The 24681-nt window shown below is 36.1% G+C and overlaps 1 protein-coding gene across 4 annotated transcripts; it reads left to right on the top strand.

Moving 5' to 3' along the window:
- The first annotated feature begins 1297 nt into the window (after nt 1–1297).
- Nucleotides 1298–11172, top strand: LOC107633714 (uncharacterized). 4 transcript variants are annotated; one of them, XM_016337319.3, is made up of 15 exons: nt 1298–4299; nt 4393–4521; nt 4598–4783; nt 4866–4912; nt 5028–5340; nt 5616–5757; nt 5855–6064; nt 6677–6781; nt 8245–8441; nt 8556–8771; nt 8847–9122; nt 9246–9393; nt 9488–9621; nt 9845–9931; nt 10010–11172. In XM_016337319.3, the coding sequence occupies exons 1-15, from the start codon at nt 1594–1596 to the stop codon at nt 10094–10096; spliced, it is 4983 nt and encodes a 1660-aa protein (XP_016192805.1). In that variant the 5' UTR covers nt 1298–1593; the 3' UTR covers nt 10097–11172. The 4 variants fall into 4 exon arrangements, with proteins under 4 accessions (XP_016192805.1, XP_088357785.1, XP_016192813.1 ...); XM_088501659.1 differs by having other exon boundaries at nt 1302–4299; nt 5622–5757; nt 5858–6064; XM_016337327.3 differs by having other exon boundaries at nt 1302–4299; nt 5622–5757.
- The last annotated feature ends 13509 nt before the right edge of the window (nt 11173–24681 follow it).

The raw sequence follows: 24681 nt of genomic DNA, 5'->3' as shown, positions 1-24681 counted from the left end.
GATAGAGATATTTGACCCGAATAGCAATAGTTAGAAATTGATAATAGCTAATAATAATTAATAAATTAATAAATGATAGATAAAATAAAGAAAAGACTGAGGACCGTTTGAATAGATTTATAAGTGACTTTTTTTTTTTTACTTTTAATTTATGGAAATGTGAAGTATTAATATTTGGTATAATTTTTAAAGTAAAATTGTAACTTTCTAAAAAATTATTTTAGTGTTTAAGGAGAAGTTAAAAAAATGACTTCTCTCATAATAAAAAGTTTTTTATCATTTTTCTCTTAAAATAAGTATTTTTAGAACTAAAAAACCAAACACAAAATAACTTATTTATAAACTACTTTTAACATAAGTATTTATTATTTAAGCTATTTCTTCAAAAATAACTTGATTAAGTTGTTTATTCAAATTAGGCCTAAGAAAGTACCCGTCTTTAGCTAAGGACTCGTTTGAATAGGTTCATAAATGATTTTTTTAACTTTTAACTTATGAAAAGGTGTATTATTAATGTCTAGTACAATTTTTAAAATAAAATGACTTCTCTCGTAATAAAAAGTTTTTTATCACTTTTCTCTTAAAATAAGTACTTTTAAAACTAAAAAACCAAATACAAAATAATTTATTTATAAACTACTTTTAATATAAATATTTATTATTTAAACTATTTTTTCAAAAATAACTTAATTAAGTTGTTTATCTAAACTGAATTTTTAGCATTAGTTCAAAATTTAGGGCCTCGGTCATGTCGAAGGGGCTCTTGACTCTTGAGCCAGGCCCGTTCCCTTATAATAATAAAAAAAAGATGGTACCGCGGTACACAAAGATCAAAAGGAAATGGCGATTAAACTTGATTACGCCACTTTTAAAAAGGAAAATTGAATTTGCAGCCGAGGTTTTGGATCAACAGCAGCATCACTTGCCTCACTGAAAATTGTATCCAAGTTTGGATTCTCAATGAGAAATATAAAATTCATGTTAATAGTAAAAGTATGTGTGTAAAATGTAAATAGATATATTGTGTAATATATAAGGCAAAAAAATTTAATTTAAAAATATATAAATACATTTATTTTACATTTTCATTTTTAATATTTTTTGTTTTTTAAATTTTATAAAAAAATAAAAAAAATAAAAACAATATTCTATTATTTATTTTTACCTCTTATTTTTATTTTTTACTTCACAAAAATTAAAAATATAAAATATTAAAAATAAAAATTAAAAATAAAAACACAAATCAACCACGCTCTAAAATTTTTTAATGAATGCTTTCAGCCATAATATAATTTCTCCTCACACACACACTCGCTGAGCTTCCCTCACCCATCTTCTTTGGGTAGCTGTTCTTTTCTCCTCTCTCTGTGACCGAAGTGCCTCTCTCTAATTTGATTTCCCTTTATCATTATGTTTTCCCATTATCACACTTTGCTTTAACCTAACCTTCTAGATTCTTCTTCTAAATCATTCTGTAACTGTCGCCGGCAACCGCTTCTTTCTCCTATTTCTTCACATCTCTATATATATTTATTTATATTCTGCACACTTTCTCTCTCTAGAAACACAGACCCTAAGTCCTTAACTTAATTAATGGGACACAAGAAGCGAAATTCGGCTCCGCGGTCCAAACATTCGCCGGCGACTTCTCCGGCGGCGCAATTCGCCGTCGTCGGCGACGGTACCGCATCGCCGGAGAAACAAGACTCAGGCAATGTTCCCGATCACAACAGCAAAACCAATAACGGCGTTCAGAACCCTAACGGGATCGAGTTTCCTCCTCCGCCACCGCCGCCGCCTCCTCCGCCTCAATCCGATGGTCCTTCCTCCGATTACACCGCGATCAAGCTCGAGTGTGAGCGTGCCCTAACGGCGTTCCGGCGCGGGAACCACAACAGAGCACTGAAGCTCATGAAGGAGCTATGCGGGAAGCAAGAGAACGCTGCTCACTCCGCATTCGCGCACCGCGTCCAGGGATTCGTCGCCTTTAAGGTCGCCGGAATCTTGAACGACCCTACCGCGAAGCAACGGCACGTGAAGAACGCCGTCGATTCGGCTCGCAAGGCCGTCGAGCTGTGCCCTAATTCGGTCGAGTACGCGCACTTCTACGCCAATTTGATGCTCGAGGTCGCGAACGACGGGAAGGATTATGAGGAGGTAGTACAGGAGTGCGAGAGGGCGCTGGCGATAGAGAACCCTAGCGATCCAGGGAAGGAGAGCTTCCAGGATGAGAGTGATCAGAAGTTGTCGACTCCCGAGGCACGTGTTTCGCATGTGCAAAACGAGCTGCGGCAGCTGATTCAGAAGTCGAACATCGCTTCGCTGTCGAGCTGGGTGAAGAATCTGAGCAACGGCGAGGAGAGATTTCGGCTGATTCCGATTCGGAGGCCGACGGAGGACCCTATGGAGCTGAGACTGGTTCAGACTCGAAGGCCTAACGAGATCAAGAAAGTGACGAAGACGCCGGAAGAGAGGAGGAAGGAGATTGAAGTGAGAGTCGCCGCTGCGAGGCTGTTGCAGCAGAAGTCTGAGTCGCCCCAATCTCCGAACGAAGTAGATAAGGATGAGAGGGGGTTGGATTCATCCTCAGCGGCTGGTCAGAGTAGGAGGAGGCATGGGAATTCGAAGAAGAATGGGTCTACTGCGGAGAGGAGGAAATGGGTGCAATCTTACTGGAGTTCGATGAGTGTGGAAATGAAGAAGGACATGCTTAGGGTTAGGGTTTCTGATCTTAGGTCACACTTTGGGTCTTCGAAGGATACTTTGCCTATTGATCTTTTGGCGGAGGCTGTGTCGTATGCTGAGGCCAATAAGACATGGAAATTCTGGGTTTGCTGCCATTGTGATGAGAAATTTAACGATGACGAGTCTCACAGCCAACATCTTGCGCAGGCGCACATGGGTATGCTCTCGCCGAATTTGCAGGGGCATCTGCCCCATAATGTTGACAGTGAGTGGATTGATATGATTCATAATTGTTCTTGGAAGCCGCTGGATGTTTCTGCTGCAGTTAAAATGCTTGAGAGTAGAATGAAATTCAAAGGTTCATCATTAGTTGAGGATTCGTACTTCGATCATCATACACAGGACTACTATGACTGTATTAACGATGCAACTGATCCTTACCATGAGAAAGAAGGTTTGGAATACAGTCTTCATAACTGTACAACAGAAAGCAATAACTATTGTAAAGCTGTTGCAAGTAATGTGAGAGAAGGCGTTGAAAACCAATTATCTATGTCACATCCTTTCGCTGATAGTTGGCCAGTATCTGATGATTCTGAGCGCGCAAAACTTCTGGAGAAAATTCATGCAGTATTTGAGATGCTTATTAAGCATAAATATCTTGCTGCTAGTCACCTTAGCAAGGTTATACAATTTACTATGGGTGAGATTCAGGGTCTTGCTGCTGGTTCTCAATTTCTAAATCATGGTGTCGATCAAACGCCAATGTGCATATGCTTTCTGGGGGCTTCACAGCTTAAGAAAATTCTCCAATTTCTTCAAGAGCTATCTCATGCATGCGGATTGGGTAGATATGGTGATAAAGGTAATGGTCTCATGAATGAGTTTCATGATATCAATCAAGGTCCTGAGATCAAAGAGAATATTGTTCTCAATGGAGATGCATCATGCCTCCTTCTGGATGAGTGTTTACTGGTGACACAAGTCACATTTGATGCTGCTCAGGGGACTGTATTGGATAATATGACTGCCCAAAGTTCTCATGATGGTATTTCAAGCGATAATGATGATTTTCTATCCTGGATATATTCAGGTTCAGCTATAGGGGATCAATTGACATCATGGATGCGAACCAAAGAAGATAATAAACACCAAGGAACAGAAATTATCAAGATGCTTGATAAGGAGTTTTATCAACTACAGACCCTATGTGAGAAGAAGTCTGACCGAATGAGTTATGAAGAAGCACTGCAGACAGTAGAGGATCTTTGTCTTGAAGAGGGAAAGAAGAGGGAAATTGTTGGTGACTTTGTCCAGCAAAGCTATGAGTCTGTCTTAAGAAAACGAAGAGAAGAGCTCATTGAAAGTGAGAATGATGTGATGAATGTCGGCAATAGGTTTGAGTTGGATGCCATATCAAATGTTTTGCAAGAAGCAGAATCAATGAATGTTAATCAATTTGGATATGAAGAAACTTATGCTGGTGTAACTGCTCAGTTATGTGACTTGGAATCTGGTGAAGAAGAAGAATGGAGAATGAAAGACTACTTGCATCAAATGGATGGTTGTATAGAAATTGCTATTCAGAAACTGAAAGAGCACTTGTCTATAGAGGTCAGCTTGTTGATTCTTATAACATGTCCACTAAAATGACAGCAAGTATGGACTTTTACCCTGATGTTCTAACTCATTTAGTTTCCTTTGCAGCTTAGCAAAATTGATGCTCGAATCATTAGAAATATTGCTGAGATGCAACAATTGGAACTCAAGCTTGGGCCTCTTTCCGCTTATGATTATCGGGCTATATTATTGCCTCTAGTGAAGTCATACCTAAGGGTTGGTATTTAAAATACTGTGTGTGATGTTTCCTCGTTTTTCATTTAATCATATGTTCCTTTGCTTGATCTTTTAGGCACGTTTAGAAGAATTTGCTGAGAAGGATGCAGTAGAGAAGTCTGATGCTGCGAGGGAAGCATTCTTGGCTGAACTTGCACGTGATGCTAAGAAGGCTAAAGGGGGAAGTGAGAACACAAGAAATGTGGATAAGACCAAAGATAAGAAGAAGACTAAAGATCACAGAAAAACAAAAGATCTGAAGGTCCTTATCATGCATGGTGAAATTGCTCGGATATTGTGCAATGTTCTATGAAAACTGATAAAAAAATATCTATTTCTTGCAGGCTTCAAGTGGTCATGAGGAGCTATCGCTGCAAGCTAGCAGTCCTGAGTGAGTATATGTTTCTAAACCTTATTTTCACCAGTTATTTACAATAACAGAAATTATAACTTGAATTTGAGACAATGTAACACTTAATGATGTTTTTGTTGTGCTTTGGCTGCAGTTCCAATACTGTTGCACCTGATAGTTACTTTCAAGATCCTGAGCTTGTTTCCATGAATGATAATTACTTGGAACAACAGGAAGAGGAATATAGACGGAAAATAGAGCTAGAAGAGGAGGAAAAAAAGCTTGAGGAAACTTTAGAATTTCAGCGTAGGATAGAAAATGAAGCCAAACAAAAACACCTTGCTGAATTACAAAAGAAATCATCCGGGATATGTTTAGAGGAAGTGGCGGACAAAATTCAGGATGCTCAGTTGAAGACAGTTGCTGATGGGACAGATGTGCATGATCATGTAAAACTGCCTATACAGGTTGGCCGCTCTCTTTTTAAGTTCCTTCCACTGTAAGGGGACCATTTTTCCTAGTCATTTCCTTTTTTTTTTGGTAGTTAAGAAAAGCTTAATTCTCATAAAAGAGAGAAGCAACAAAGTACAAAGATTGGAACAAGAAAATAAAATGGAATGTCACTAGTCATTAAGTTTCTATTACTGTGAAATGTACGACTTGAGGACTACCTTGTAAACTATAATTAAGCATTGTTCGTAATACAACTCTGAGCACCTTTTTTGTCCTTTTCTATTCCCAGGAGCAGTCAGCTGATGAGAATTGCTGTCCTAGTGATGTGGATAGTGTGATAGTAACCACTAAAAATGGTTCTTTGGTGCCAAATAAATATTCAGTTGATTCAGCTGATCAAAAGATATTGCATCAGCCAACCGTTAAACAAGGTTGGTAATAATTTGACTAAAGCTCTCTTAAAAAGCAGTGGTTTCTCCTTTATATTTTATGAATATTAGAGGGTGTCAACATTTTCTTTACCTCCAGCAGGTATACCTAATGGAGTTGTTCCAGAGAATGGTCATCAGTTGCCTGATCGTCGTCCAGGGAAAAAGCATAAACGGCATAGGAATTCTTCCAAAATGGTTGATGGAAAATTGGAATCTGTCTCATTGGAAAAGAATATTGAGGATGCACATACTGACAGACATTCAAGAGAGCATGTTAAATTCCATAATGATCAAGATGCAAACAATGGTAGGTTTTATTTTTAAGTTTTAACCTTGCCCACAAACTTCATCCCTGTAATGCTGATGCATAGTAATTCTTATCTAGTTATGGCTTTTTGTCATATTTAATTTATTCATAATTTACTTACTTTTTTTTGGCTTTTTCTTCATTTTTTAAGCAAGTTTCCCTATTGGGATCTTTTTTATGGCAGTTTGGATTATAATTGTTTTTCATTTCGTGTCTGGGAAATCAAGTGGGTAATGTGGCCACAAAGTTTTCATCTTAATTGATCTTATTTGATACAAATAGTATGGTATAGTGATGTCAGTTATATCTTCTCTGACAACGCTTGTCGAGTTTATGATCTTATTTGGGTCAATATACTTCTGACTATTAATTTCAATTCAACATAAAATTTTATTATGTTTGAAAAATTTATTAGCATAGTATTGCTTATGCTTCTTTTCCTTCAGAATTGTCAATATGCGAAGCCAAAAATCTTTTCACTGTGACCCCATTTGCATCATTTCAAATTTCGTTTTTTTGTTTTTAATATTTTATATTTAATTTAAGATATTTTTTTATTCTACTTTCCAAAATATAGAAACCCGTTTGCTAATGGTTGGTTGTACCCATCAGGGTGGGAAAGCAATGTATCAAAGGCGAAGAAAGATCTTCAAATGGAAGATGAGGAGGAGGAAAGATTCCAAGCTGATCTTAAAAAAGCTGTACGACAAAGCCTGGGTATATTTCTCCCCCTTTTTCAGTCATATTTAGTCAGGTTGCATTCATACTTGTTAACATATACCTTTCTTCCAGGAATATAACTTATAAGTGCCATATTGTGGACAGTTAATATCTGTACTAGGTTCAGATTTAAGTAATAGGATATTGCCAGTATTTTATAGGGAATGGACTTTTCATTGATTGCTTGCATAGTTGTATTTATAACCATAGTAGATAACCATTTAGGTAACATTTAGGTTACCTATAATCTATAAGGTGCACAGATGCAGAGGTACAAGTAGCCATATCAACACTACAAATTATCTTTAAACTATGGAATGATTATGGGATGTTGTTTCATGGGAATATACAAACTCCTAAACAACGTATTATAAAGAGGAACCTCCATGGTTTTCTAACCCCCAAAGTTTTTGGCCAAAGTCCATAAAATATATTGGGTGACTTAGATACCTAAAGAGTGCTTAAGATTCAAAGGGGATATAATTGCTGTTTGTATAATTTTGTTGCTAACCAAACACCTTCGTAAAATGTCTTTTTACAAGGACTGCCTTGCATTTGGGTGGTATTGGCTCACTGGAAGTATGTGATGCACTGATACTTGGCTATGATGTATTTTCAGAATTTTAGGGCAGCCCTCTATAAAGCATCCCATGTTATGTAGTGTGAAAGGGTCGGACCTAAAAGGTATAGTGTAGGCAACCTAACCTAATGCAGCCATCTATGGTTGATTCCACGGTTTGAACCCATGATCTTCAGGTCATCACATGGAGACAGTTCAACTGTTACTCCAAGGTTACCCATCGTTTTTAGAACTTCAAAACTAATTTCACAATTAATTTCAGCATTCAACAAAGAGGGCTTGTGCAATTTCAAAATCTAAAGCACCATTGTTCCTCAAATCTTATGTGAGGATGTGGGTGGAAATTCCCAAATCTCTGCCATCTGGGCTGGAAAGATGGCTTGCTTTCGTTACAATTCAAATTCAAATGCCAACTTTCTCAATGATTTATTTATTTTTGCTTTTGTGACATGAATGATTGATCCTACATCTTCACATCATCTGTTGATTGCATTTAGGACCTGGACTGCTCCCATTCACCGAGTGCTTTAGAGATTTGTTGTCTGTTGTTGGGCTAAATGTTATACTGCTTGCTGATCACTTAGTGTTCACTTTCTTTTTCTTTCTAGTGCACAGAATTTTATAACTTTTTTATGTGTTCGCCTTATCTGTAGCTACAGAACGTCGTGGTATCCATATTTCTGTTTGGATTGGATGCTAACCTGGCATAAATTATTAACCATGTCATGACAGGGATGCGTATATTTCCTGTTTGCATTTAATAAGCTATAATGAACCTTATAGCTGCTTAAGAAACGCAATGTTTATTTCATCTCCCATCCTCTAATAATTACAGAAACCTTGATCACTTTCTAACCTCGTTAGAGATCATTCATTTCAGACACATATCAAGCACGTGGAAAACTGCCTTTGGATTCTAGTTTAAGAATGTCTCAGAGATCTGCTTCACAAGTAGATTCATTGGGTTTTCCAACAGAGAAAGACTCAACTGAGGATGCAAATGGAACTACATTGCTTGGTACTGGGCTAAAGAATGAAGTTGGTGAATATAACTGTTTTCTCAATGTTATTATACAGGTAGATCTTTTGAAAGTCAGTTTTCCAATTTGTAATAATCTTGCTGGAATTTTATTTCATTGATTCATTGTTTTCTAAAGCCTTAAACAATTTCTCGCCTCTGCATGAACTCAGTCTTTATGGCATTTAAGACGCTTTCGGGAGGAATTTCTTGGCAGATCAAGATCAGAGCATGATCACGTTGGCAATCCTTGTGTTGTCTGTGCATTGTATGAGATCTTCACTGCTTTGGACCTTGCATCAAAGGACTCAAGGAGAGAAGCAGTAGCACCTACTTCCCTGCGAATAGCTCTAAGCAACCTATATCCAGATAGTAACTTCTTCCAGGAGGTAACTTCACTAACATAGGAAGAGGTAAAAACTTTCTTTTGTGGACAATGTGATTTATATACCATTGTCTGACAGGCTCAGATGAACGATGCTTCTGAGGTACTTGCAGTGATATTTGACTGCCTTCATCGTTCATTTACCCGTGGTTCAAGTGTTTCTGACACCGAGTCAGTGGAAAGTAATTGCATGGGATCTTGGGATTGTGCAAATAATACTTGTATAGCACATTCACTTTTCGGAATGGACATTTTTGAGCAAATGAACTGCTATCACTGTGGTCTCGAATCCAGACATTTGAAGTATACTTCCTTCTTTCACAATATAAATGCCAACGCATTACGAACAATGAAGGTATCTCTAGGAAGGATTTTTTCTTTAAACATTTGACAATTTATAGATTTCTGATTAACTGCAGGCAGAAAAATGAACAAACTATTATTCTTCTTGTGTAACTTATCCCTCTTCACTTTCCAGGTTATGTGTTCTGAAAGTTCCTTTGATGAGCTATTGAACCTTGTGGAGATGAACCATCAATTGGCTTGTGATCCAGAAGTTGGTGGTTGTGGCAAGCTTAACTACATCCATCACTTTCTTTCAACTCCACCTCATGTTTTTATGACAGGTGCCTCAATTGTGACATGTGGAATGATTTATCTTTTGGTTCCATATCTTTTGTATGATTTGTTGGGCTCTCTCTTACAATTTTGTTTTTTCAGTTCTTGGTTGGCAAAATACATGCGAGAGTGCTGATGATATAACAGCCACTGTGGCAGCCCTGAGCACTGCACTAGACATCAGTGTCCTATATCGAGGCTTAGATCCTAAAAGAACCCATAGCTTGGTATCAGTGGTATGTATTTTGAATGATAATATGCAAGGAATGTTTATGTTCTACATTTATTACCTTTTCTATGCAGCTGTAAGAGATTAATTTCACTTATGATGGAAGAAACAAATGCAACAGTCATTTCCTAATTATAAACAGATTAATTTCTTTATGATTTAAAATTTGCGATCCAAACCTTGTCTTTCTGTACTATTGTAGTGTCTAATGTGTTCAAATTGAACCTCAGGTTTGCTACTATGGCCAACATTATCATTGCTTTGCTTACAGTCATGACCATGATCAATGGATTATGTATGATGACAAGACTGTCAAGGTGAGTTGAGTCTTTCTAAATGATCTGATATATCACGTTTTGTTGTTCTTGCTCAAACATCTGTCTCCCAATATCCAGATAATTGGTGGATGGGCAGATGTTCTTACAATGTGTGAAAAAGGGCATCTACAACCTCAGGTTCTTTTCTTTGAAGCTGTAAACTAGTTTTGTGGTGGAATTGATAACATCTTTTTGCTGGACTGAAGAATTGAGTTTGACATGGTTTGGCATCCAACTGGTGTCTGGTGTGGCCCTGTTCCACTCGTCAGCAGATGCATTTCTGCATAATGCACGAATGGTTAAAGCAAATAAAGTTGCAAGTTTCAGACATGTCAACAAGTTTTTGGTATACATCGGTTGGGATATATAGCATTTAAAATTTGTGAAATACTTCTCAGGTTCAATAGGAAACAAGTTCTGACAGGGAGAATGATGGCGAAAAACATTTTAGGATGACTTAGAAGAGCTCAGACAGTGGTGTTTGGTACCGAGTATTGGTCAAGACGGTTAATTTTGAAAACATCCTATTCATTTCTTGTATCCATACAATAAAGCATGTTTTGGTATTTGCTAGAACACCACAATATGTTGGGGTTGGCCATGATGATGTGGGAGGATACCTAAGCCCTTTGATGATGGAATAATTGCCCATTATTGTTGGGGAGGCATAGCATTTGTAATAGGGGAAATTGTTCTGCTGCCATGGAAGGATTATCCTTCTCTTCCTCTTCCCCCACCCAAAAAGAAAAAAAATGTTTGAAAAAAAATAAAAAGTTAGAGAGGAAATGTATAGCTTACACTACAATTAGATTTGTCAAAGATGTCAGCTTGTTGCCACTGTGGCTGAAAAAGGAGTGTCCTTGACTGATCCTTATGGACAACTTTTCTCCCTTTAGTGATACCGTGATGGAACATGCTGGATGCCGGGGGTATACATTCAGCAGTAAATTGAGGAGGTTCCATCCTCTGGATCCGCATCACTACTGTATTTTACTTCCATTTCTCTCTCTCTCTCTCTCTCTCTCTCTCGTCTTTGGGGTGGGGGAATCAGGATTTCCAGTGGTTGAGTATAGAATCCAATTATAGCTGCAGATGGCAACTATAGGTGAGCGAGCAAAAGGCTGAAAGGTTTTGACACAATTTTGTCCTGTACTTTTTTAGGATATACCATCGATTGGGATGGATTACTGTACTTCATTATTTTATATGCTAGTGCAATCTTGCACAATTTGGCATCTTAATTTTCTAATCTCTTTCCTGGCTCCTATCTTTCTGTTCAAGGTTATTAACTTATAATTTAATTCGATGCAAGGTCTTTGTTTGAGTTTCATTTGCAGAATTGGGTATTGTAACGAAATTAAGTAATTTTTTGCAGAAAGTGTGTATCAAGTATATTTGTATTTTTCTATTGTGAAAAAGTATTCTTTATTAAAAAACACCAAGAAAATGACAAATAGGTTTCTATTTATTTCAAAAATAAAGTTTTTCATCAAATTTAGTTGCAAAAACTTTTACCTTTGAAAATGTAGGAAAAATATCTTTTTATGATAAAAGATAAGAAATTTATTTGTTTTTTCCTCAAAAGCACTGCATTCTATAGTATGACCTTTTGGAGTTTGCCCAATTTTTTTAGCCCGTGGTATTTTCTAGTTTGGTAGGCCAAACACTAATTTGTTGTGGATTGAAATTTTCTGGCTATTAAGTTATTGCGTTTACACGAAAGGATTCGATTTTTAATACTTGTTTAAGTAAATAAATGAGTTAAATACTTAACCAATCCAAGTTAGTTTGTTTGTTTGCATAAATTTTTGTAAGACCTTTTTTTTTCCTTTTTTGGGGTTAACAACATTGAGTTCTCAATTTTTTGTTATAAAATTCTAATACTATTATAAAATCACTCTACCAAAAGGATTAAGCTACTCAAGGTAGACACATAAATGAATTTAATTATGAAATTTAATACACAATTTAATATGTTTTTCTTTTTTTCTCTGTTTCTCTTTAGATTGTTGTGTCAAATTGTATCAATAATTTTGAAAAAATAAAAAAATTTTAGTGTATCAACAGCTATATTAATTAAAGATCATACTAGAGTGAAGCATGTTTTTTAACAAAAAATACAAAATAAAACATCATATATAATGCATATTTTTTTCAAAAATTTAGTTATAATTTTCACACTTTGTTCAATTTTATACTTCACCAAAAAATATTTTATTTATTAAGTGCAACTCGTTAATTTTTTTAATTCATCATTTTGACTGAGTGAATATTACTAACAATTCTTTAAGTGTTAACTAATGAAAAGAGAATGATAAAATAATTTCTAACACTTTTATTGAATAAGAGTATACTTAAGAATCTAATAATAAATTTATATATACAATTGAAAAAAATGCATAATATCATAAAAATATGCAAGTTAAAGGATCACTAGGAAGTTGTCTCAATGTAAGGACATACCTTAGACACTAAAGTTCCAACATGTTTATAGAGAAGTAATTAAACAAAAAAAAACTTGCAGTTGAGCTCTCTAATTTTGGGACACATCTCCTAAAAAGATATTTAGGATTTTATCTCCTAAATTTTTTTTGTCTAAAGTCATGTACTCTTATATTTTAGATCATGACAACAACAAAGAACTCATAAATTCAGTTAAACAAAATATATAAATTCGATTATAATTTTAGTTTGTATATTTTAGTTTTACTTTTGTAATTTTTTAATAAAAAATATATAATATTTTTTTTATCTGTACGTACTCTTTATGTACTCTTTCAATTTTATTTTGGTATCAGTTTTTCGGAACTCTACTGACATTCATGGATAAACCAATTAATTTAGATTCTAAAACTCCTTCAACCTCCTCCCACAATAAATAATCAATCTTTCAATTTAGTTCAGAATCCAACCAATTTCTATCACATTCATCCAAGTAAAAATTCTACTTCAGTCTTAGTTACCTGTTCTCGTAGGAAACAATTATCATTTATGGAATAGATCATTCACTATGACTATGATTTCTAAAAAAATAAATATGAATTTCTTACCCATTCTATCTATCTCTTCTGCCTAATGATCCTTTTCTTTCGACTTGAAAATGTTGCAATAACTTAGTCTTATCTTGACTGTTTCATTCTCTGTCCTTTTCTATAATCCAAATTGTCATCAATTTTGCCGTTGTTTATTCTGTCTAGACCGATTTAAAAGAACAATTTGCTTAAAATAATCTTCTCCAAATTGCTGAGTTACAAGAAAAAGTCTATGCGCTCAAACAAGACACTCTGTTTGCCACCGAGTTCTACACGTCACTGAAATCTCTTTGGGAGAAACTCGTCAATTTTCGCCCTCTCCAGATTTGTTCCTGTGCAGCAACATCACACAAGTCACAAAGATTTCATAATTCATTTTCTCAAATGATTGGATGAACAGTTCTCATTCTCGACCCATTATCCTCGCTAACTAGAGTTTTTTCATTGGTCATCCAACTTAAACGACAACTACAAAACAAAACTGCCATTGGGATTTTGGACGATCCGTGCTCCATCACTGAACTCGTGACACCCTTCACAACGTCGTGGTCGCAGTGGCTTCTCCTCCGGCTCGGGTCGCAGTGGCTTCTCCTCCAGCACAGACGCGGTGGTTCTTCAAAGTTATGTACGCATTACGGTCACGGCCACACGATTGAAGTCTGCTACTCGAAACACGGATACCCACCGGGACATCCATGTCACCCTGGCTGTCCACATCAAGCTGCTGCCTCCGCCAATGCTGTTGCCCCCACTCTTCCTTCGATCGCTGCTTCAGTCCATGATGAGAGAGCAGTCCTAAGTTATGTTGAGAGGTATATCCAGTAGCAGGGTAGCAAAGCGGGTTGGCCTATCCCAACCCGTCCGGTTCAGACTAGGCCCGCACTATAAACACAGCAGGTGGATTCAAAATGTTAGTCAGCTCCCTTTTATGGTAGATTAGCGGTCCGGTGGGCTAGCCCGTTTGACGCTGTTTTTTTTTTTTGGAAAATAAAATTAAATCAACAAAAAAATAATAATTAAAAAATTAAATACAAATTATAATATATTTTTTTATCTTTTTTTTTTAATTTTTAACTTTAATAAAATTGTTCAAAATAAAATTTGTCAATAGAACCATCTTTATTTTAAAAAATAAGCCACATCATTTGAACATATATACGAAATTGTAAAATAAAATAAATAAAGTTAATAATTAAAAGAAGAATAAAAAGAAAAAATGAAAAAAAAGTGTTCGAAAATGATATAATTATTAATTTTGTAGTAATAATAACTCTTTTATTTAAAAAAAAGAAAAAATATAAATCTTTGGTCCGGCGGGCCGGCCCACCTACCCCGCCAAAATTTCAAATTTGGCGGTGCGGGCGGACTTTTTTAATTTGACAGGTTCTAAATCCTAGCCCGACCCGCCTTTTTTAACGGGTTCGACGGGTTGACCCGACGGGTTCGACATGTTTTGCCACCCCTATCCAGCATCCCAATTCAAACCCAAATTTGGACCCTCTCATTGGTCCAAGATCAAGAAAATAGTCTCCTGCTATCCGATTTTTTTTTATCACCATTTAGTTGAGCGACTTATCTATCTCACCACTAGATATCATGTATGCCACTCAATAATTAAGTTAATTTATGAAATCTGCTACTGATTCTCATATTCAAGCTGCCAAACATGTGTTAAAATATTTGAACACTAGCTTTAGACTTTTTTCCAAGAGAATTAAAAATTCAGCTTCTCGACTTTTGTAACTCTGATTGGACCAGATGTCTTGACGATCGGCAATCTTTAACAGGTTATTGTTTTTTTTTTTAGAAGCTCTTTAATATCTTGGAAGACCAAGAAACAAACCACTGTTGTCTGCTCATCTACTGAAGCAAAATATCGTGCACTTGCCAAAATAACTTGTGAACTTCAATGGTTACTAAATATGTTATAATTTTTACGCATCTCTCCTTTCCGCCAATCGATTTTATATTGTGATAATTAGAATGCCCTTCATATTGCCGCTAATTCGATTTTTCATGAACGGACTAAACATTTAAAGGTTGATTGTCACTTGATTCGACAAAAAAACTCAAACTGGAGTGATGAAACTTCTCCTTATTTCCATCTTAATCTCAACAACAAAAAAAATCTTACATCACATAAATTCAACCCAACAGAAATATAAATACGATTACAATTTTAGCTTATATATTTTAACCTTACCTATGTAATTTTTCAATAAAAAAATACGTAACAATATTATTTATCTTTACCACTCTTTATGTACTCTTTTAGTTTTATTACTATTAAAACAAATCATGAGGTATCAATAAAAGAATGATATATTTTTATACGTGATAACGGGTCTTTATGGGATGAAGATCTCTCTCTTAGTTTCTGTTCTCATTTAATAAAATACTATTATCTTTATTTTATTTTTGTTACGGATTCCTGTTTATTTTTTACCGTAGGAGAAATAAATATCCGTGATATCTATGAATATTAAGTTTAATTACAAAAATAAATTAACACAACTGTTCATACCCTGACTCAAAACACAAAAGTCAGGCCCAATAAGGATGAAAGGCTCACCTAAGAAGGTGGCCTCTACCACATACCCGACCTCTTTAAAGAGGCCGGACACGATGAAAAGACGCAGTTTTACTTATCCAAATAAGTAACTGTCTTATTGAATCTCTCCCACTATCTCTATCTCCACTAAAAGATAGATTCCAACAAACTCCCAAGATAAAGGGAACGATTATCCACCGATAAAGGTAAAACTACTCCAAAAGGTAGTTATTAACTCTACTATAAATACACTGACACCCTTCAGGTATATTCACGTTCTAATATACTAAAAACCTGCCTAAAACCCTTGCTAACTTAAGCATCGAAGTCTCTTGCAGGTATCCCTCCCCAACTCCTCACGAGGAACTCGGACGGCGGCACCTCGGCTCGTGAACAAATTCGGATACTGCCTCACAAGGGATCTGGACCTCACGCTCAAGCCCAAATCAATGTTTCAGGTAACCCTCAGAATATTGGCGCTATTGCTGGGGACCTGAAGCTCAACCTTTGATAATGGTGGATGATCAACATCTAGAAGGACAAATTGCATCCAACTTCGAATAAAAAAATGGAGTCTCCTAGGAAAATGAGTTAGAACGACGAAGAGAATTGGAGAGCCAACTCCGAAAAGAGCTGCACAACAGAAGAGAGATTGAAGATAAACTAAGAAAACTAGAATCTGAGCCAACGGAAAAAAACGTCGGGATGACAAAGACCTAGTCTTCTTTGGAGGGAACGATCTTTTTTCTAAAGAGGTCATGCGTGCAAAGGTCCCAAGAAATTTCCAGCATTCCAACGTGGATTCCTATGACGGATCTACTGATCCACATAACCATCTCAGCAACTTCAAAGAAGTCCACCAGGTCGAAGAAGACTGTACAAAATGTGACATTTTTTTAGAGCTCACGAAGAAAAGTGCGACTTCTTTGAAAGGTTAGAATCTACAATGAGGTCGAAAACCTCCAAGCTTACAAAGGAAATTTTGACATCTTTTAGAGCTCACAAAGAAAAATTTAACCTCTTTTAAAGGTTAAACTCTACAATGAGGTCAACAACCTCCATACTGATAAAGAAAAATCCGATCTCTTTTAGAAGTCTGACCTCTTTTAAAGGTTAGACTACAGAGGTAGATAACCTCTAAGCATACAAAGAAAATACTGACCTCTTTTAGAACTCACAAAGAAAAATATGACCTCTTTTAAAGTTAGACCCTACAATAAGGTCGAAAACCTCCAAAATTACAAAGGAAATTCTGACCTCTTTTGGAGCTCACAAAGAAAAGTTTAACCTCTTTTAAGGGTCAGACTCTACAATAAGGTTAAGAACCTCCAAAACTTACAAAGAAAATTCTGACCTCTTTGCTTGAAAGGCTTATGATATGCCAAGCATCCATCCCGACCTCATGAACCACAAGCTAGCTGCATACTCGGATGTCCGACCTGTTAATGAGCGAATATTTTATACGCTTTTTGGCATAATTTTCATATAGTTTTTAGTATATTTTGTTTAGTTTTTATTAAGTTTTTATAGGTTTTAGTGTTAAATTCACATTTTTGGATTCTACTTTGAGTTTTTGTGTTTTTGTGCAATTTTAGGTAATTTTTGGCTGAAATTGAGGAGTTGGAGCAAAAGTCTAATTCAAAGACAGAGAAAGCACTGCAGATGCTGTCCAGATCTGACATCCTTGCACTCGGAAGAGCTTTCTGGAGCTACAGAAATCCAAATGAAGCGTTCTCAATGGATATGGAAAGCTGACTTCCAGAGCTTTCCATAAATATATAATAGTTTATACTTCACTTCATATTAGAAGGCACAAGACTGGCGTCCAACACCAGCTTCCTGCCCCCTTCCACGTGTCTAGCGCCCACAAAGTAGAGACCAGCATCCAAACGCCCAGAGATGACCCCCTAGCTAGTGTTCAACGCCCTAGGAGTCTCATAGCACATGGATCTCATCAAATCTCAGCCCAAACACTCACCAAGTGGGTCCTAGAAGTGGATTTTAGCACTAAAAAAACTGTTTTACTCTCACTAGTCATTTGTTTAGTATTTAAGGGATTAGATTTATGTAATTCATACATCTTCAGCCACCTTTTACCATAATTTCGAATCCTATTGTTGTATTTCCTTTCAGTATGAGTTTCTAAACCTCCTAGGTTGAGGGGAGGAGCCCTGCTGAGTCCTATGAATTAATAAAAGTATTACTGTTTCTTCTTCGATCCGTGTTTGATTTATTTCTAAGATGCATACTCGTTCTTCAACATGGTGAATTGGATGATCAGTGACAATCAGCTCTATTCATCATACTAAGACAAATGTGCCTGACAAACACCCGTGTCTACTTTGGTTTGTGTGAATACGTGGCTGGAAAGCGCGAACCGCCAGCTTGATTATGCATCTCTCAGACGGCTAACCCACGACTTCGTTGGGGACTTCTCGAGATACCAGTTCAGCCGATTTACAGGGAGATTAGGGTCTCTGTGGTAGAGGCTAGAACCCAATGATGCAGCATTCTCTGATCCGGAAGATCCGACCTTGTCTGTGGCATTTTGAGTAGGATCATTAAGGAGAATGGACTGTACGCGCTTCACCCTCAAGAGGAGATGGATCCACACTAACCCTGAGGTTCAGATCTGGAGGAGTATTGACGACCTCTCAATAAAGGCGTTAATCACTAACAGCCTGCCATAGAAGAGATCACTCACAAGCAAAGAAGACAGTAATACCAGAGTTAATTCAGAAAGAGAACGCAACTCCAATCCTTAACGATATTCCTATTACTGATTACCCTTTTTTTTATTTACATGCCAACTTAGTTTAGATCTCACAAATATTTATCTATCAACTCTTGATTTAGCCTGACTAAGACCTGCAAGATAACCATAGCTTACTTCAAACCACAATCCTCGTGGGATCGACCCTGACTCGCTCAGGTATTACTTGGACCAAGTTTTTGGCGCCGTTGTCGGGGATTGTTCGAGTTTGGACAAGCTGACTGATTGTCTTGTTCCCTAGATTAGGTACTTTATTTCTTGATCATTTTTAATTGAGTCTTTTATTTTTATTTTTCTCTTCTTTATTTTCGAAAAATTTAAAAACTTTTTCAAAAAAAAAATATTTTTATTTTTTTTGTTTAATCTTTGTTCTTAGTTTAAGTCTTGCCTGTTTTCTGTTTTCTTTTACAAAAATTTTAAAACTTCTTCAAAATCCTTTTTCAAAAATTTTATTTTCAAGAATCCTTAGCTTTCTTTATTTGATCTTTGTTTTTGGTTTGATTCTTTTTGTTTGTGTTCTTGGTTAAAATTCTCGAAAATTTTGAGTCCCTTTTCTAAAAAATTTTCAAAAATAGTTTCTTTGGTTAAATCTTGTGTCAATTTTTAAGTTTGGTATCTTCTTGTGTTTTTCTTTTAAATTTTCAAAAATTTTATGTTTGATGTTCAAAAGTTTTAAGTTTGGTGTCTTTTACATGTTCTTGTGTTCTTTGAATTTCTTGAGTTTTGTTCTTGGTGTTCTTGTCAATCTTCAAGGTGTTCTTGTGTTTTCTTTGTGTTTTGATCTTAAAATTTTTAAGTTTGGTGTCCCTTGGTGTTTTTCCTTCAAATTTTCGAAAACTTGGGGCATTAGATCTAAAAATTTTAAGTTTGGTGTCTTTTACTTGTTTTTCTCTTTCCTCATTAAATTCAAAAATAAAAAAAATCTTTTCTATTTTTATTTTAAATCAATTTTCAAAAATTTTAAATAAAAATTCAAATTTTAATTTTAAATTTTTATCTTATCTTATCTTATCTTAGTTTTCATTTTTCAAAAATCAAATCTTTTCAAAATCATATCTTTTTCAAAAATCATATATTTTTTCAAAATCTTATCTTATCTTTTTCAAAATTCAAAATTCAAAATTCAAATTTTAAAATTCAATTTTTAAATTCAAATTTCAAATTTAAGTTTCAAATTTTAAAATTAAATCTTTTTCAAAATCAAATTTCAAATATGATCTTTCTTTTAAATCTTTTTCAAATCTTTATCTTATCTTGTTTCAATTTCAAAAATTCAAAGTTTAAAATTTCAAAATTTAAAATTCAAATTTCAATTTCAAAATTTAAAAATTTAATTTTCAAATTTTAAATCTTAAATTCAAATATTTTCTTAATTAATTACTTATCTTCCCTCTCTTCTTTTTCAAAACTTCCTAACTAATTCCCCTCTTGACATCGGGATTTTTGCCAGTAAAGAATTTCATAAAAACAGTCACGTTGTAGATATAGTCTCTAAACCGACAGAAATCCCTTCGTATAAACGTTTTGGTTGTCACAAGTAACAAACCCCTAAATAAATTGATAACTAAAGTATTCAAACCTCGGGTCGTCTTCTCAAGGAACTGCAGGGAAGTATGTTCTTATTATTGGTTATGGAGATTGTAAATTGGGGTTTTGAGAATGAGGAGCGAATAGTCTAATTAGCAAATAAAGGAAATGAAGAACAAGCAATTTAGATGGCAAGTAAGATAAATAAATGACTGTAAATAACTTTTGGCAAGGTATGAGAAATTAGAGGTCCTATCCTAGTTATCCTTATCAATGATGATGAGAATTGAATCTTAATTCCACTTTGTTAACCTTTACTAAGATAAAGGAAGGTCAAGGGATTAATTGATTTGATCTTCGGATCCTATTTATTTCCTAAGAAAAGATTGGGATTATTGAAGTTCAATTCAATTAACAAAGATAACAATTATCAATCATGTTTGAGTTTGATAACTCCTGAATTACTGATTTCTTAACCAAGACCAAAAGGAGAAAAATAAATTTACTGGAATAAAAATGTCTTCAGATGGGAATAACAATAATGTAAATAAAAGAAAGTAATATTGAACTGAAATATCTCAAATAACATTAATCCAAAAGAGTAATCTGCAACATGAATGTAGCATAAGCCAAATAGGCAACATAACTAATATAAGCATTAAAGTATCTGAAAGTAAGAGATAAATATAAAGTAAAGGAACATTGAACCTGGGATTGAGAGTCACTCCTAAAACTAAGAGAAATCCTAAATCCTAATCCTAAGAGAGAGGAGAGAATCTCCCTCTCAAAACTAAATCTAAATCATGAAAACTAACTAAAGTGGAGACTCCCTTTGAATAGATGCATTCCCCCACTTCATAACCTCTGGTCTATGCCTTCTGGACTTGGATTTGGGCCAAAAAGGGCTTCAGAATTCGCTGGGAGCGTTTTCTGCAATTTCTGGTGCGTGGCCTCTGTCACGCGTCCGCGTGGGTCACGCGGTCGTGTCATTCGGAGTTTTCCTTGTCACGCGGTTGCGTCAATCATGCGACCGCGTCATATGTGTTTCGCTCGAGGCGCGCGATAGCGTCAGTCACGCATTCGCGTCGCGCTCTCTTCGCACTGCCATGCAGCCGCGTCGTCCATGCGATTGCGTGGCTGCCAGTTTCTTCACAAACTTCGTTTTATGCTTTCCTTCTATTTTTGTATATTTCCTTTCCATCCTTTGAGTCATTCCTGCCTTAGAAGATCTGAAACTACTCAACACACTAATCACGGCATCGAATGAAAATAAAGGTAATTAAAATAATTAGTTTAAAGCATAGGAAACATGTTTTTCACATACATCACATAATAAGGAAGGAAAAGTAAAACCATGCAATTAATATGAATAAGTGGGTGAAGGATTGAATAAATCACTCAAACTAAGCACAAAATATATCATAAAATATGGGTTTATCAACCTCCCCACACTTAAACAATAGCATGTCCTCATGCTAAGTCCAAGAGTAATGTTAGATTAAAGTGGTGGAATGCCATGCAATGCAATCTAATCTAAATGCAACTACCTAGATGAATGATGCATCATGCAATTCTAATTTTTATTCACTTGAATATAAAGCTTGCATGTAGTTGAATTAATTCACATTTTTAAGGAGTCATATATATATATATATAGCCAAGCCTTAGATAGTGATAAAGCACTTTTACAGTTGAGATGGGAGAGAAAAACATTTTATAAACTTGCAAGACAATTAATAATTCAAACAGAGATATATGTTAATGAGCTATTGAACCCTCACTGGATGTTGTGTTTACTCTCTAGTCACTCAGTGTTTATTGGGTTAATCACTCTATTCTTCTTTTTATTCTTACTTTCTATAACTTTGTTCTTCATCTAACCAATCAACAATTATAGAATATAGACATACCAAAAATCATGAGGTCTTTAGTAAAGGTTGTAATGGGGCCAAGGTAAAGGTAATGGTATATGTATAGGGCTAAGTGAGCTAATAAGTGAATCCTTAATTAGTCTAAGATCTCACCTAACATACATACTTTGTAAAGCAAAGCTTCTTTACCTATTTTCCTATATTTTTCCACTTTTGATGTTACATGCTCATGTTTCAATATTTATTATCTTTACCCCATGTGCATTGCTTTATTTCACATTTGGGGAATTCTTTTGTGTCCCCTTTATTCAACTATTGAAAAATAACACTTTTTTTTAATGTACATGGTAATTCAATTATTTTGATTTCACATGAGCATGCTTCCCAAAACTTTTATTTTGAATTATTTTATTCTTTTCGACTTTTCTACCTTTTGTTTTTATCATCCATGTTCCCAATAGGTTTTTCCACATTTAAACCATACATAATTTCCTATCTTAAGCTAACCAAGGATTCAACTTGGAATTTTTATTTTGTCTTTCTACTTAAGGCTAGTAATGTGGCTGATAGAATAAAAGGGGATTTAAAGGTTCAAGGGGGCTAACAAGGGTGATGTAAAGGGTAGGCTATTTTGGGGTAAGTGAGCTAAAATCAAATAATGGCCTCAATCACTCTCTTGGTATGTATTTCTATTCTATAATCGGACATATAGATTAAAACAAAGTAAAGAACATTAGAATAGAAAAGAAGGGTGGAACACACAGGAATAAAATTTATGGTTTGAATGTAACCATACAATTAAGCTCAAAACTCACAGGCTGTGTATTCTCTAGCTCAAAAATCATTTATCACTTATGTATGTCATGCAGGTTTAGTTAAAAATTTCCATTATTCTCAATGTAAAACTTATATTGAATGGCTTTAAAGTTCTAGTGTTTCTCCTTGATGAAATGTTGTTAACTAACTAACATGTAATGCTATATATATAAGGTGTGTGGATTGTTTCTATTATGTTCAAGTTCCTAGTTTACTTTCTTTTTATATTTTTCAATTCAAACTAAGCTATCTTATGCTAAAAAGGGTAAACTATACTAATTAATCCACAATTTCTATAACTAATAAGTTAGAATTGCTACTAAGACTGAATGGCTAAAATATGAACTGAAGTGCAACATAGAATAAATACATAAAAATAGTAATATATATAAGTACTGAGAAAATAAAAATAAAAATAAAAATAAAGAGAAAAATACAGAAAAGTAGCAAAATAAATAAAAAGAGTATGTAGTGGTTCACCAAAAAAAAGAACGCCAGAGATGGCGACCTCCCCACACTTAAAATGTAGCATCGTCCCCGATGCTCACTCAAGCAGGGTGTGAAGGGGTGTCATCACTGGAAGGACAGGTAGCTGGGGTCTCTATGGTGGTTGTTTGAGGATCAGCCTGCTGCAGAAGAGGTGCTGACTGGATAGGGATCTCGGGGTCTACAGCCTGAATCTGAGGCGGAGCCTCCTGATGTGATGCGGCCTGCTCTGAGCCTGCCTATGCAGCCTCGCTCTGGGGATAGGTCTCTGCCTCGTGATCATCCGCCTCCTCCTTAGATGCCTTGGATGGTGTGTCAGGCTCAGAGGGGATGTCGCCAAATCGTATCATCAGCTTCATGTGCTCATAGCGTCGCTTGTTGCGACGCTCCATCTGGTCAAGCCGTCGAAACAGGCGGTGCACTAGATGATAGATGGGCTCTGGGGCAGGTGGAGGTGCAGTGGTGGTGGCAGGGGTAGCTGTGGAAGAAGAGGGGCCGGCAGATGGTGTGGCTGTGTCAGCAGTAGCAGTGAGGAATAGAGGTCTGTAGCCCAAAGCCAGAAAGTTCCTGCTGTGAGGGATAATCTTCTTGCATTCTGCAGCAGGTGGCTTTTCATCAGCATCCTCCCAAGGCACGACAGCTCGACGGCCTAGCTGTGTAACCAGATAAGGAAAGGGAAGAGTGCCTCGGACGTGGACCCTGGCCATATGGTACCGGATAAAGCGTGGCAGGTACAGGTCCTTACCCTCCATCACACACCAAAGGAGGATGATCATAGCGGCTGGTATCTCAGTCTCGTGAGTACTCGGCATAATGAAGTTGCTAAGTATCTGATGCCATAGCCGAGCCTCATCGTTTAAGTAAATCCGCTTGATTCCCTTTGGCATGGTGGTGTTCTGACCTATAATCCAAGGAACGGTCGGGTCAAGGACTATCCGGGCCTTGACTGCATCCCAATCAAATCGCATGAAGCGCATATCCTCCTCAGCTTTCTGATAACCATCCAGCTGATCAGTTTTAGGCAGAAGCTTCAAGACATCTTCAATGGCCTCTTCAGTGACCAGGATCTGCTTTCCTCTAAGGTTCACTGCATCTAGGGAGGTTTTGAAGTAATTGCAGTAGAATTCCCTAACCTAAGATGCATTGACCTCAGTTAAGTTTCTCTCCAGGAAGAACCAGCCTCTTTGTTTGATCTGGTCAGAGGTGTATTGCTGGAGTTCTTCTGAGATCTTCAAAGTTCTCTCCAGGTAGAGGGTTCTGGAGTTTGCAAACACCGGATACTTCAGCTCACAGTATCGGTTTGCAAATTTCACTGGATCAGTAGCAGGGATTAGCTGGTCGGCCTTCTCCTGCGGGGTAAAATTTTTCTCCTGCAAGGATTCATCGTGCATCATATCTATGATGGACATGGAGGATTCTCCTCTTTTACGTTTGCCAGTAGTAGCCTTGCCTTTTCCTTTTCTCTGGCTGGCAGACATCCTGAAAAATAGAAAACCAGGATATAGTGAAAACAGGAAAATAAATAGGCAAATAATCAAAAGAAACACAAAGTGGCAAAGGAGCAAAAGGATAAGGATAATGAGTTAAGTAAATGTGCATTAAGGATTGGATAGGAGTTAAAAGTCCGAAAAGGAGAATTCACAATCCAAAATGGAATTGAATTCAAGTTAAATAGAAAAATTAACATCATGCCA

This window comes from Arachis ipaensis, chromosome B1 (assembly GCF_059453495.1).
Source record: "Arachis ipaensis isolate K30076 ecotype BB chromosome B1, ASM5945349v1, whole genome shotgun sequence".
Classification (NCBI taxonomy): Eukaryota; Viridiplantae; Streptophyta; class Magnoliopsida; order Fabales; family Fabaceae; genus Arachis; species Arachis ipaensis.
Note: the sequence above shows the minus strand (reverse complement) of the source record. Positions and strands in the feature narration are given on the sequence as shown.